Source organism: Bactrocera latifrons, unplaced genomic scaffold (assembly GCF_001853355.1).
Source record: "Bactrocera latifrons isolate USDA-ARS-PBARC rearing strain unplaced genomic scaffold, ASM185335v1 scaffold_85, whole genome shotgun sequence".
In the NCBI taxonomy this organism is placed as follows: Eukaryota; Metazoa; Arthropoda; class Insecta; order Diptera; family Tephritidae; genus Bactrocera; species Bactrocera latifrons.
Genome location: NW_017537545.1, coordinates 979,639 through 993,953, shown reverse-complemented (window position 1 = coordinate 993,953; position 14,315 = coordinate 979,639). Strand labels below are relative to the sequence as shown.

At 37.6% G+C, this 14,315-nt stretch overlaps 4 protein-coding genes and 1 non-coding gene across 5 annotated transcripts; 3 read left to right on the top strand and 2 right to left on the bottom strand.

Moving 5' to 3' along the window:
- The first annotated feature begins 405 nt into the window (after window positions 1-405).
- Window positions 406-2,605, top strand: LOC108977153. The gene is made up of 3 exons (XM_018946727.1): window positions 406-477; window positions 1,502-1,589; window positions 1,653-2,605. The coding sequence occupies exons 1-3, from the start codon at window positions 406-408 to the stop codon at window positions 2,603-2,605; spliced, it is 1,113 nt and encodes a 370-aa protein (XP_018802272.1).
- Window positions 2,606-6,253: 3,648 nt separating this feature from the next.
- Window positions 6,254-7,459, top strand: LOC108977208. The gene is made up of 2 exons (XM_018946801.1): window positions 6,254-6,719; window positions 6,772-7,459. Exons 1-2 carry the CDS (start codon window positions 6,534-6,536, stop codon window positions 7,264-7,266), a joined length of 681 nt encoding a protein of 226 aa, XP_018802346.1. The 5' UTR covers window positions 6,254-6,533; the 3' UTR covers window positions 7,267-7,459.
- LOC108977209 lies at window positions 7,297-8,260 on the bottom strand. The gene is made up of 2 exons (XM_018946802.1): window positions 7,959-8,260; window positions 7,297-7,894 (listed from the first exon to the last, which is right to left on the bottom strand). Exons 1-2 carry the CDS (start codon window positions 8,133-8,135, stop codon window positions 7,511-7,513), a joined length of 561 nt encoding a protein of 186 aa, XP_018802347.1. The 5' UTR covers window positions 8,136-8,260; the 3' UTR covers window positions 7,297-7,510.
- A 255-nt stretch (window positions 8,261-8,515) lies between these two features.
- Window positions 8,516-12,152, bottom strand: LOC108977207 (coiled-coil domain-containing protein 186). Its single transcript, XM_018946800.1, has 11 exons — window positions 11,456-12,152; window positions 11,174-11,386; window positions 11,000-11,119; window positions 10,872-10,935; window positions 10,656-10,810; window positions 10,447-10,589; window positions 10,190-10,370; window positions 9,700-9,939; window positions 9,333-9,632; window positions 8,922-9,278; window positions 8,516-8,858 (listed from the first exon to the last, which is right to left on the bottom strand). The coding sequence occupies exons 1-11, from the start codon at window positions 12,008-12,010 to the stop codon at window positions 8,784-8,786; spliced, it is 2,403 nt and encodes an 800-aa protein (XP_018802345.1). The 5' UTR covers window positions 12,011-12,152; the 3' UTR covers window positions 8,516-8,783.
- Trnam-cau lies at window positions 10,043-10,115 on the top strand. Its single transcript has one exon. It is a non-coding gene; the product is annotated as a tRNA-Met (tRNA).
- Window positions 12,153-14,315: the final 2,163 nt, after the last annotated feature.

The following is a 14,315-nucleotide window of genomic DNA, read 5'->3' as shown; positions in this document are numbered from 1 at the left end:
CCGGAAGCCCCTCAATTGTATTGAGTAGGCGGAAAGGTCAAATATCCACAGATTCAAAGAAACTAAAGATGCAACAAAACCTTCCAAAAAGATAATTCGAACGAAATATGAACAAAAAGTTTCCTTCCCACTTTTCACATATAATATGGACACGCTCTCGATGATCCTAGGCTTGTTATGGCTACTGATAGTGGAAATACATACAAGCGCCAATACCTACAGAAGCATTTGAGCCACCTTCTTGATTGCAAATCCATATGTTTACTTCACATACATTGTGACAAAAGAGTAGCGCGGGTCCGTTTGAATGATTTTGGTGAATATTTTGGGTACGAAATGCGTTCCTGCTCGACTCGTCGTGATGAAGTTGATTTTTTTCAAATAGAGTACCTTAAACAGAACACTATGGACATGCTTTATCGTACGAATTCCGATTCCACATTCATGGGGAGCAGTACAACTACCGATAAGACATTGGTTTATGAGTTTGACATGCGAACAAGTGAACAATCATCGGAATGGAGGGAAAAGCCGAACCGAAACCAAAAACACCGTGCTCAATGTTTGTTTTTCGATAATCGTGGTGTGGTGCACCATGAATTTGTTCCGCAGAGACAGACAGTCAATAAGGAGTTCTATTTGACCGTATTGAGACGGTTGCGTGAAAACATCCGGCAAAAACGCTCGGGATTATGAAAGAACAATTCATGGATTTTGGTATTTCTACTAGAACTGGGTCACTGTAAAGCGGAAGAGGAATTAAAAAATAATAATTTGCGAATTTAATGAAAGATTATATAACCTATATTTATGGCTGAAAAAGCAGATGGTGCCTGGTTGCATCTCTTTATGATTTGATTGGCGTTGGAAAAGCGCGCTTGCGAAATTTGCCGCTTTTGATTGCTTTTCTCAATATTTTATTTTGCGCTTTTATTAACTGACCATATGCAACAGCTCATTAAATTTCTTTTACTATTTTTAAACACAACACAACACAACCTCACCTGAGCCCATATGCTCGTAATACCTAAGCAGCAGCAAGCGTGATAAATGCCAGTTGGAAATTTCACTTCCTCAAAAGCGCTTTATGCTGCAATGTGTGGTCTAAACTAAGCGAAACGAGTGTAGTAAAACCAAAATTTACAAGTAAAAAGAATGAACGCGTCCACTAAGTACCTTTGTGAAAAGTAACATAAGACTACAAAATAATGAGCACACACACGCACACATTTGCTTGGCCAGTGCCGCATTGCTTTACACGTTAGCAAGCAAGCGGCCAACTAATCAACTTGGCAACAAACAAAGTAACCGCCGTTGGACAAAATTGCGTTCATACCGCACTTTGTGGCCGTTACAAGTGGCTGCACGCCGTCGCCGCCGCTGACCGCCCTCCCACCAACACGTGCCACAAGAAATTCCTCAAGTGTTTGATTATGTGTGAGCGCGCATTGTTTTTGCTGGTGTTTACAAGTCATTTGCTGTGTATAAAATCAATGTGCAGGATATTCATAAGCTCATTACTGAATTTGCAGCAAACATGATCAAGTGCAACCTAGCCAACGCACTAGCCGTGCCGCTACTACTATTAGGTAGGTATTCAAATATTGGCAAACGCTCTGACTCTGACTCTGGTTTGGTGTTTCTTTGCGCAGCGCTCAGTTGTTCCACCGCAATTGGACGTCTCAATAAACGTAGCGGCTATATCTACAAGCAGCCAGCTGGACCGCCACATGCGCCAGCACACGGATTTTACGAGAATAGCAATTCACTGCATCCGCATGAGCTGCCGTCAGGTCCATCGCATGAGGCGCCCAGTGGTCCTTACTACGAGTACAAGCCATCACTGCCGAGTGTGCATTCACATGGTGGTGGCGGCGGTAGCAGTAAGAGTTTGGGCGGCAAGTCGGGCTACAGCATTGGCAGTGGGCTGCGCTCCATCGCGCAAGGCTCAGCCAATCAGGCGTACACTGCGGTGGCCAATCAACACGCCGCCGCCAAACAAGCTGCTTTCATAGCCAAAAACACGCTGGCACAGGCTGCCTCGCAAGCGGCTGCCACTGCGCAGGCTGCGCTGGCCGGTAAGAAAGTGATTTTGCAGGAGTTGGAGCAACAGGCAGCGGAATCGCAGCGCTCATTGTCGCGCGAGCTAGAACAATTGAAATCTGCTAAGATCGCGGCGCAGTTGGCACAGCAAACAGCGCAATCTGCTAATCATCATGTTTCTGTGTTAATAGCGGCGGTGAATAATGCGAAATCGCTGGCCGAACAGGCCGAGCAAGCAACCAGTGAGGTGGCCAATCAGTTGGCTTCACAATCGTCAATGGTCGGCCAGGCGAAATCGCGTGTGGAGCAGGTGGAGGAGCAGCTAAAGCAGGCCCGCATCGATTACGAGGCTACCAAGGAGGCGACACTGAAAGCCGCATCGTCTGCCGCCGAAGCTCAGGTGAATGCATCAAAGGCGGCTGCACACGCCACCATCGGTTTGCACGAGAGCACCAATCACGATCCGCCTAGTGCTGAAGGCGATGACTCGTCGTATGACATTGAAACTACTGCACACGGTCAAGAAATACAATATGAGGCGCACGGCGAGCATAGGCCGTAATGATGGTATGTAAAATAGTGTATGTTTTTGTAGTACACCAGGAAGGTGTATGGAACCTTGAAAAACCAAAATAAATGAAATGATGACACCAAGTTCGAGTTTTTATTTTAAAAGTACACGCGATCGAGGAAAATATTAAAAAGTGCAGTGCTGGTATCACTTAAGCCACAATGGGGGATGGTTACTAATTAGGCCAAATAAAGTCTTTTAGAAGTCTTCTCCATAAAACTGGTTTAAGAGCGCTACAAAAGTTTAAATAAAACCAAACCGGTTTGGAATATCAATGAAATTCTTTATTGCTGTGAAAGTACATTCGATGCCATTATGTATGGAACTCGATTTCATTTTCATTGCCGGGTGCGTACGCTTGCAGAAGTCCAGACGCTGAACCCAAAGTTCTAGTTACTGTAGAAGGTGAAACTCGTAGTTATCCAGAATAGACCCCGACATATACAATATATGTCCTGCCTCCGCATGACACTGATACTGGAAACATTTTTGCATGCCCCATCAAACCCACTCATCTGACACCCCTCTCCCTTTGATGTGATGTAAAGAAAATTAGCCAAAATACGGTTCGATAATTCTTGCGCCCTATGCAATTGCCTAACAGGCTTAAGGAGGCAATGTATATGTACAGCCGTTGACAGTTAATTAGAAACGCTGATGAGTAAGATGATAAAAAATTTTGATATACCGTTATTTATATGCCTTGCATATTTCTTGCATTGTTCGTGTTACTCTATTTACTACTAAATTCACTCTGTTTTGTAGTTGTGAATGTTCACATGAGCTATGAACGTTCTGCAACATCCCACATCGCATCACTTCATGTCACATCACATCACATCACGTCACGTCACGTCACCTCATCATACAACAGTTCACAGCATACACCAATACACACACACGCATCAAACACAGTACTTAACACCGCTCATTACTACAACACTACAACACAATAACTACACGATTATCAACGAGACCACTCGTAATCAGCTAATATTCATCACCCAAACCATCAAAAGAGATTGATCCGACCGGGATCGGGCTCTTGCCGTTTTCATCCGTGAAGCAAGGCAGTCGTCCGCGAAATTCAGTTTTTTCTTTTCCGTAATAACCACCGCAATTCCCTTTTGGACTTTCTCTAACTACACAGTGTTATATACAATAAACTAATATTTTTTTATTTTATTTATTTATTTAAAAGAGAAATAATTATAAATAATCGTTCCACTTATAGATATAAAGCACTGGCTGTAAGGGCTAAACTAATATTATATAGTGAAATAAATATTTTATAACGAGGGTGGAAATCAGTGCCTTTTATTTCCCATCTCATAGGTATATAGTACTATAGCAAGTAAGTATACTAGTGGCAAACGTTAACAGTGAAGTTAAAATTCTTTACATATTTTTATTATTTTTTTTTTCAAATAGTAAATGCGTTACAATAATTATTAAAATTCCTGAAGGTGTTAATTTTTGTTAATAACATTATTGATTTCTTAAAAAGGTGTGTTTCAAAGTTGTGGTTTAAAATATATTAAAATGTATTCAAGTTTTTTAATGAGTAAAGGCTCTCGGCCCTAAGTAGTTACACATTTGACCTCCGTCAGTTTGGAAAGACGTACAAACAAATTTCGAATCAGGTGAAATGCCCAAAAGAAATAGTTTTCAATGCCATAAGCATATAAAGAATTTTTAAACTGTTCCCAACGTTGCAATCAAAGAAATAAAACCCGAAAAACTTCAACAGAAATATACCGCAGAATTACTACCATCTCCCGAGGAGACCAAACAAAAGAGTTCCACTGACATTCTACATAAAATTGAAGACAAATATAATGTCCAAATATACAAGAAAACAATTGCCCGGCGTTTAGTCGAATTTGGAGAGCACGGCATCGGCAGCGCACATGAAACCACTCCTAACTAAAGTTCAAAGAAAAGAATGTGTAGACATTTCCAACGTTTATTGATTTTGAACAACAAATAAATGGTATGTTGTTTGGAGCGATGTAACCAAAGTAAATCGCATAGATTCTGATGGTCGAAGGTATGTTTGCCGACCAATCTATCAAGAATTTGATCCTCGCTATGTTTCACGCGTAGTGAGGCATGGTGGAGGATCAATCATGCTGTAAGAAATTTTTTCCTTGGGTGATGTAGGTCCGCTCCATATGATTGATGGAATTTTAAATAAGGAGATATACGTCGACATCCTAAAAAATGTAAATCTGTCATGGACTAATAACAGTTTGTCTGTTATATGGAAATTCAAACAAAATAACTATAAAAAGCACATAGCAAAGTCAATACAAAAGTTTTTTGTTGAAAATTCCATGAATGTTTTGGAGTGGTCTGAAGAGAACAAATCTGGGTTGATGTCAAGAAAGCTGTAGGTATCCTTTTCGATGAAATTAGGACGGCATAACAAGCAATACTAGTGATGCACTGTCAGAGTCATATAACGTCAATTCGCAGTGGATATGAACAACAAAATACTAACAGAAAGAAAGCAATATTTTTAATAGCAGTATTTTTTGCTGATTGTTTTTAAATCTTCAAAAAAAAAAGATTTTTAAGTAAAATTTTTACTAATTTAGTTTAAGGTTAACGTAAGTTTCAATAAAATTAGTGAAAAAACGGTAAAAATAAGTAATTTATTCGAAAATAATTTCATTTACTTCAAATTAAGTCGCGTTTTTAGTTGTCAACAGCTGTATATTTTAAAATCCCACACGTCTTCCTGTGTTTTCAGCGTGTAAACAAATCAGATTCTCCGATTATAATCGATAATACTTATAACTCATCCTTATTCGATGTAAGTTTACGGGGCATCTCGACAGGATAAAATCTATGTCTTACTGTCAAATTTATTACTATTGCCATTGAAAAATATGTATGTGGGCATTTGTTATCTGGACATAATCATTTGCGCAAAGGCGTAGGGTAGGTAGGTTCGAGCTGATGTAGCGCATGCTTTGAACTCTTGAAATTGCGAAATGCCGTCGGGTAGGTAGCTGATGTAGTTTTTATGAGGAAAATACGATCCTTTTTTTTACAAATGTATTTCTGGGAAAAATAAGATAATAACAAAGTAGAAAGATCCTTTTTTCCACAAACGTATTTCTGGGATATGAAGAAATAAGAATTCATATTTTTGGACTACTATATAATAATTGTGACATAAGTATACCAATTAAAATAATAAATTTGAATTTTTTGGAATAATGTTATTTTGAAAATGTACTTCATTTTTATAACCTGTCTCTTATACACATCTAGATGTGTATAAGAGACAGGTATACCAATTAAAATAATAAATTTGAATTTTTTGGAATAATGTTATTTTGAAAATGTACTTCATTTTTATAACATAACACAACCATCTTAATACTCGCTCTTCTAAATTTCATATTACCGAAATAAAAATGCCGTCGGCATATGTGCAAATGGGATATGTTTCCTCTTCGAAATTTTCATAGAATTGAAAACTGCGCCGTCAAACTGCTGAAGTGACAGCTTATTGCTTACAATGTATAGCAAACTAATTAGTATTCCATATATTGTAAGCAATAAGCAATGTGGAGTCTCCACAGGCAATAGGCACGGCAATACAGTTAGTAAGACATAGATTTTATCCTTTCGAGAGGCCCCGTTATGACTTGTGCCTGATAAATAAGCTAATTTCTTTAGTATCGATTTATTTAAAATTTAAATTACTAAGTTTTGCTATAAATTGTGGATGTGCTTATTATTTTGCTTTTGAAATAATATAAACAACTTCGATATACCATTTATCGACTTTATGCGCGTATACAGATATACAAAAAATATTGGAATCAAAACAGTACTATATTTCCAATTGTTTGATACACAATACCATTGCTTTGTTTGAAAAAGTCTATAAAAGTTGTTTCACATGGGAAAAAAGAATAAACGAAAGGGTCACCCAAAACCACATTATCGTGGACAACCACTTTGGCAACTGTTGGAGAATTTGCCAAACCACGGCGTTGGACGGCTAATAGTTCGTGGCTCCTTTCAGCAGGATGAAGAACATCCTAGTTATATGCGTATACTAACTGTAGATATGACATCAAAATCAGTAAGTTAATTTTAACAAACGACGAGTTTGCTAACTATTTTATTGTGAACAGATAAAACATCCTGACAATCCAAAAAATGCAAACAAAATAAGAATCCCTGTTACTGTGGAAAAAGTATGGCGTGGAGTAATTTTTCCTCGACCACAGAATATCCAAAGTACCAGCTACTTACCAGATTACATACTTATTCCTGAAGCAGAAGAAGAAAAGTTCGTGCGTAACGCGAAGACTGCAAGTGAATGTAACTATGTATATTGGACAGCTGGTCAAAAGAAAAGGATTAGAGAGCGCATAGAGCAAGGAATGTCGCCAGAAGAAGCTAAACAACGGGAGAAAGAAAGGATAGCCTTGCAAGAAGCTGAAGATGAAGGATCCGATGACATCGATGAGGATGATGAGTCTTTTGGCTATCAACATTTTCCTGAAAAGCATGTTCGGAAAAACTCAGCAGCCGCTAATAAAACAGGACAAGAAACATGTCGTGGTTCAAAAAGAAGCTGGCCTCAAAAAAGTAATGAAGTAAGCGCGAAATTAAGAAAACAATAATTGAATAGAGTTATTTAAACGCTTTTTCCATTACTTCATATGTATATTATTATTTGATCATGGTCAGATAGAAACTATAATTTTCAATCTTAACGATTTGTCTGAACTACATATATCTATACTTGAATCTGTATTAAATATTTAATGCATCGACAACTTTAAATAAACATACAAATGAATTAAAATACTTTAATTAAATTTCAAGTATTTTTTAACAACTTAATATATTTCGGTTAAGCAGGACTTATAAAACGCCTTCATACAGCTTTGGACTGGCTGGAGTACCTAGCCCCATTGTGCATTCAATAGTTGGCTTTTCACCCTCTTTAGCCAAACGAGCTAGTTTATTGTGGCTAACCTTATGATGGACTTTCATTATTGGCTCTTTCAATCCAGTCTCCTGCCTAATAAATTCGCGCAACAAAGGAGGAAACTCAATACTAGTTGCTAATATTTGCTCGGACACTTTTTTGGTATTGTTAGTGTATTTCGATTCTTCTTCCTTGGGGATTAGCTCATAATCCGGTTTATAGCTAGTCCTGTATATGGTGACTGGCTTTGGATTAATTACACCTCTCCACGTCTTTTCTACAGTTACTGCCACTTTACGTATTGGGTCCTTAGCATGCTATAAAATAAATAGTATACTCTTCAGTAGGTCTTAAGTTAGAAGTGTTCGAAATTTTACTCACATCATGTGGTGTAACCTCCACTTTAAGTATGCGCATATAGCAAGGCTCTTCATATCGTTGGAACTTGTTACGTATTATCAGCCGGCCAACTCCATAGTCACGCAGATTGCCTAAAATCTCCCACAGACTCTTGCCACGAAAATCGGTTGTACGTCCTATATATTTAACTGCGCTCATTGCTTTGTGTTAATTTATATTAAGAATTTGCTTTATATTAACAATTTAGCAGCAATAATTGGAAATTGTGATTATGAATAAAAATAATTGCTCGGCGATGCCGAACAGCTGTTTCGTTATGGAAATGCTTGAACGCATTCGCATTCAATGCTGACGGTGCTGCCACTTGAAATTATTAAAACGAAATCGAACAACAACCGTTTTCTTGCTTATTGCTCTAAAATGCAATGGAAAGTAAATTTTACACTCTCAAAAGGAAACTTTGGAGACCCTATAAAGTATATGCATTATTGATCAGCGTGACGACGTGAGCCGATTTGGTCAACTAAAGTATACATATTGAAAATGCTCAAATTTCCCCAATTTTATAAGTTTGTATATTTTTGTAATTCATAAATATATTTTCTTATTTTTTTTCTTTGCATAACTTTGTTTGTTCATACATTCTAGCAAATGCATATTTTGGAAAGTATATAAAACTACCTTACAAAATGGAATGTTTTTTTTTTTTTCATTTGAACTATGTATGGAGTTTTACAAATGACTGCTTCAATTGTTCTAATTTAAGCTAATACTAAAAACAATTCTATAAATTTGTGGCTCATATACGTATGTCGCAGTCTTGCTTATCTAAAACATTGGTCTGTGTCATTCTCTGGACTCCATAAGCCTTAGTTTTCTGGTTAGGTTATCCACTTCCAAACCTAATACATCTAAATTTTCCTGTAAAACATAAAAAATAATATAGACAAAAATTCTATATTATTCAAATGCTATTTTAACTACCTTTAAAGTTATATTTTTGAGCAAAGTATCCTCTAGTACTGCCTGCAGTTTCTTATTTATTTCCAGTGACAATTCTAATGTCATACTCTTGGTGTCGCCTTTAATGCCATTGTATATAGCTGACATTACACCATTGCCATATTTAGCCAACTCAGACTTGTTTTGATCACTTCTCGTTGAGGTAAGCGCACCTGCTTGATCGCGCAGCATATAATACTGTACGACTTTCGACTTCTTCTGCAGCTCCGCAACAAGTGAAAGTGTATGATTTTCCAAGAAATCAATTTTTTCCGTTTGTCGCGCTGAAGCCTGCTGCAGACGTAATATGCGATCAACTAAGTGTTTTTTGGAAGGACCCTAAAGCACGATTATTAATAATATTATCGCAAAAAACAATATTATGAGAGTTACCTGCAAATCTTGTTGTATAGTCGTGACGCTGCTGGCCATTGTTTCCGACTCGGATGTCTCGCTTGGCCGCCGGCTTGTGCTCGGTTGACTACTTTGACTGCTGGTACGACTATGCGTGCGATTTTGCTTGGCCGTAGACGCAATTCCATTTTCGTCAAACCCATTTGTTAATGGCACATTGGCTTGCGCGCTATTCAAAATACTCTTACATTGTGCGCAATATTGACCTGCAGGATGACTTTCTGAAGTTGTTGCATGCGCCGTAGACTTTTTGTACTTTTGTAATTCACGTTGCAGTTCCTTTAGAATACATTAATTTTGGCATTAGTGTTTTATCAAATAAATTTCTTAGTTTGTATGGTTTTACCTTTACAACAGTGGCGTGTTTATGCTTGGTCGCTTCGAAATCGCCTTCAACGTTTTCCAGTCTACTTTTCGTCACTTCATAAAGCTTGGTTTTTTCTGAAAGATGTTTTGCAAACAATTGCCTTTCCTCCAATTTTTTGTCGGCTTCAATTTTTAACCCCTCAAGTAATTGGTTATACTTGCTATCATACTCTAATTTCTCCTTCTTTAAAATATCATTTTCTGCCCCAACGCCTTGAACCTGGTAAAATAGGAATGAAATTGGATTATCTGATAATCGGTAGTTCTAATTCTTATAATAGCGTATAAGATACAACAATGCTGTTTGACAAATAGTTAGTATAGCCTCGGTGGCGCAGTAGGCAGCGCGTAAGTCTCATAATCTTAAGGTCGTGAGTTCGAGCCTCACCCGGGGCATTAATTTTTTTACTCTCTTTTAGATTAAATTTTTCCAGAAATCTCATGAAAAATAATTCTTTATAGTTACTGACCTTTGACTTTAGCAAACAAATCTCGTTTTGTAAGGCAACTATTGATTCACTAATTTCCTTATTAATACTTAACAGCTCTCTTTCTCTTTCACGCAACTGACATAAATCTTGCTCGTTATCTTGCAACTTTCCTTTCATTTCATCAGCTGATTGAGTGAGCGTGTTAATTTTTTCTTCGTTTCTAAAAAAATAAACAAATTTCAAAATAAATATATGCACGTTCTTATAAAATAATTATTTAAGTATCATAAGCTTACAAAGTATTTTGAGTTTTTAGCACCTGCAACTCATCCAATTGACAACGCAATTTTGCTGAATTCAACATTTCTTCGCTATAGGCATTTTGCAATGAATTGTGTTCCTCTTGCAGCTTCTCCAGCGCAGTACAAAGATCAGTTCTCTATAAAAAAAAAAAATACATTTTTAAAAATACATATACTACTATTAAAAATTTATTAACAATTACTTCCAAAATCTCTTTACTACATTGCTCTTGTAACGATTTAACTTCCTCCTTTGATTTATGTAATTCCCTGTGCAAATGCTCTATTTGATCTGTTTTACTTTTAATTTCATGTTTTAATAAAATGGTATTGGCCTCAAACTCCATTTTGAGATTTTCTAAAATTATGAAGAAAAATATAATAATTTTAAACAATTCTTATGTCACAAAGCCACTTACCATTAGCCTTTTCTTCCAATTTATTAGGCGCATTCCGTTCTTCCTCAAGCTTTCTTTCTAAAACCTATATATTTAAAATAAAGTTAAAATTATCATATGCAATTAAAGTAGTTATATTGATTACCCACCATTCTTTGTTCTATTTCAATGTTTAATTTATTCGCATGGTACTTAAGCTTCGATTCCAAATGTGAGTAATCTGCCTTTAGTTTCTCACACTCGCGTTGATATTTCCGCACTTCGTTACACTGAAGAATATTATATTAAATAGGTGTTTCTTCAATTATTTATAAACTTCGTACCTTTTCGTCAATTATGTAGGACATACGAGATTTTTCTTCATTCAACGCTTGAAAGCGGACGGACACATTTTTCACCTCCCTTTTAGCATCTGCAAGCTGCTTTTCCACCGTTTCCTTTTCCTTCTTGGCATCTAACAACAATTTCTCTTTCATAGCAAACTTAATTACCGTTGATTCTTTCTCCTTATTTGCGAGCTCTTTTTCTTTTCGAAACTGCAATGGAAAAAATATTTTTAAAATGTGCATGTATTTTGAAAAAAAAAATAATAATAATATTGTTACAGCATTTTTTTCCTTATCAAGTATGGCATTCTCTCGTTGATACAGAGTTATCATGTTATCTTTCTGCGCTAGTGCAGTCTGCAATTGCTCTAGTTGCTGTTCGTAGCTTTGCCGTTGTCGCTCAAGTTGCGCTAAGCATTCGATATGTGACAAGCTATCAACCTGTGACCTGGGTGTGCATGGTGAGCTTGGCGTACCCCCCGTAGATGGTGGAGTTGAAATATTAGTTTGGTGCAGATTTTCGGTATTGTCTGTCTGCTTATCGATTGCTTCCAAAGCAACTTCAGCCTTCATAGCTAAACCTTGGTTAGATTTTTCATTTTCGTTTGCAACAGCTGTTCCAACCAGTTGCTGCCCTGCAATCGATTTTTGTGTCAGCACCGCTTCAATTAGCTCTTCAACTGGATGTTCGACTTTTGGTATGACCACGTCTTGTGCAACACCTTGCAACTGCAGATTTGATTGTATTTCCTCCACTTCATTCCCTGCGTTACTTTCGTTAGCTTGTTCCGTGGGATTGTCTCCTTGTTGCACACTATTTCCTGATACTTCCATTTTATCTCCTAGCGTGCTTATTTTTACTTCAACGACAACAAGTGCATATTTTACAAAAAGTTGTTTATTTAATTATCTTTTCGCGAATTCTTCACCGATTTCTTTTTCATGTTTACGCGTCAAGTATTCTCGCAAGTGCTCCCAATACCTTTTTGCCAACAATAGTGCATTTTTTTATTACAAAGGCCGCACTGAAAACCTGCTGTTTATATATATAGTGATGACACCACTTTTGTTTCAGTGGCATTAATCGCTTATTGAGTACTATACGATAGTTTTGGAATATTGAATGTCGATATATATTATTAGTATATAAACAGAATTGTATGAGGGGTCATCTAAGATAACGAGATAGCTTGAGCTTTTCTTCTAATGACTGGTATTCTGCGAAGTTAATATTATATTTTGGTTGTTTCCCGAACATAATGTCATGAAAGTTATGTTAGATGTCCCTATCACAAAATCCCGGGTTACTTATCCAACAACGCTACCACAGATTTCTATTAAATTTTCCAATAGCTTTCAACTCAAAATTGACAATTCTAACTCAAGCACCTGTGGTATTTCCTCCCATTCTTACGCGGAGGCTTTATGAGCTGCCGGGGCATAAAGGGGTAGCCGGCAATGAGCTGGCCGACGAACTAGCCGGCTCTGCGGCAGCGTCCAATCATGGGACAAGAACCATGCATTGTGGTTCTGCATGGAGGAGAGAGTACTGGCAGCAAGGTGCAGGAATGCGCCACACCAAGATACTACTACTGGTAGGGTACAACCTTGCAAAGTTTAAGGATATGATCAATCTCTCCTGAGACAAATTCCGCCTCCTTGTCGCGTTCTATACAGGGCACTGCAGGTTCAGGAAGCACTTGTCCAACATGGCATAGTCTCTTGCGCAAACTGTCGGTTTTGCGACATGAAACAGGATACTCAAGAACACAGGTGTTCTAGATTCCCCAGCAATTTGTAGAAGCAGGCTCCAAGCCCTTGGTTTCGTCTACGTGGACAAGGCTCACATCAACTCAGTCGCGTCCAGCAAGCTCCAGGAATTATTCAGTGTGCGGGGCCTTTCTGACCATATATTACACAGGAGAGGGCCCAATAGAACATAGGTCGTAGCGAAAAGCCTCAGTTTTCTATATATCTATGTATGTTTTGCAGGTGTAAATGTTTGCAGTATTTACTCAACTCATTTTGGTGCGAGAGTGCGAGCGATTTAAAGATCTCGCTGCGACTCTGCGTCTGGATTATCCTCGCCGTCTTGTTAGAAGTGGAGCATTTACCGATTTTTAGCTGTTAGTATTTTGCAATATCGATTTAATATTAAGAGCGAGTCTGCACTAACCTTTTTTGTCGGACAGAACGTTTGGATTTTTAGAGTGCAGCTGCAAGAATGCTCGGGGAATTCAGTTATGAGCTTTTCAATTGGTATCATCAATCCCAATGCCCCGACATCGTTATCCAGTAGTCATCAGCATATAAGATGGGTGAACTGAAGGATGAATTCTTGATGATTAGTTGGCTCCAGATGGAGTGTAAGGGTGGACAGTAAAGTCATCCGTACTCATAAATGGATAGATTAGATGGGTAGATTGATACCTTTTTGTTGGTGGTTATCGAAGGGATCTGTTGTGATACAACGCTTCCGCTCTAGCTTATTGAATCTTTTCGATAGTGGGAGCAAGAGGTACTCCTTTGATCTGCGAGGCAATTACATATGTATTATGTTGTAAGACCTTTCAACGCTTACTCATATAAGAGGAGTGAATCAATTTAAACAATATTTGGTATTTTACCATTCTAGGATATGGACTGGTATATTAGTGCAATAGCTTAAGATTTTAGCGAATCTACAAAAATTAATATGAAAAACTTTCAAATTTCCCCGGCTAATTGATAACCCATCTAAATACATAATATGCATACAGTGGCGAGCAAAACCGTTCGGATGTTTATTTACAAAAACAAGTACAGCAAAAACTGAAACAAGATACAGTTTTGTTCGAAAAGGTATAGTAGCCCGCAAATTCTCAATAGGGTCGAGACTTTGTGCTGGCCATTTGATGAGTTGAAATCGTTCACTTTGGAGTCAGCTAGTAACAGTTTTTTCAATGTGTTTCTGATCGTTATCCTATTGAATAACAACCTCTTCCTCTGGATAAGCACACTTTCCATAAAGTCCGACAAATTTGACTGAAAAATACTAAAATAGTGTTCTTTTTTCATACTTAACTAACGAAGCAGTGTTCCAACAGGTGTAACACCCCCATACCATGAGACCGCCTTCACCATATTTTACTGTCTGTGG

Coding starts and splice junctions, on each gene's coding strand:
- LOC108977153 (XM_018946727.1), top strand. CDS start 406: ATGGACATGCTTTATCGTACGAATTCCGATTCCACATTCATGGGGAGC. Junction 478..1,501: donor CAACTACCGATAAGACATTG/GTTTATGAGTTT, acceptor ATCAATGTGCAG/GATATTCATAAGCTCATTAC. Junction 1,590..1,652: donor CGTGCCGCTACTACTATTAG/GTAGGTATTCAA, acceptor TTCTTTGCGCAG/CGCTCAGTTGTTCCACCGCA.
- LOC108977208 (XM_018946801.1), top strand. CDS start 6,534: ATGGGAAAAAAGAATAAACGAAAGGGTCACCCAAAACCACATTATCGT. Junction 6,720..6,771: donor TAGATATGACATCAAAATCA/GTAAGTTAATTT, acceptor TATTGTGAACAG/ATAAAACATCCTGACAATCC.
- LOC108977209 (XM_018946802.1), bottom strand. CDS start 8,135: ATGAGCGCAGTTAAATATATAGGACGTACAACCGATTTTCGTGGCAAG. Junction 7,895..7,958: donor TGGAGGTTACACCACATGAT/GTGAGTAAAATT, acceptor TTTATTTTATAG/CATGCTAAGGACCCAATACG.
- LOC108977207 (XM_018946800.1), bottom strand. CDS start 12,010: ATGGAAGTATCAGGAAATAGTGTGCAACAAGGAGACAATCCCACGGAA. Junction 10,936..10,999: donor TTGAAATAGAACAAAGAATG/GTGGGTAATCAA, acceptor TTAAATATATAG/GTTTTAGAAAGAAAGCTTGA. Junction 8,859..8,921: donor TCAAAAATATAACTTTAAAG/GTAGTTAAAATA, acceptor TATGTTTTACAG/GAAAATTTAGATGTATTAGG.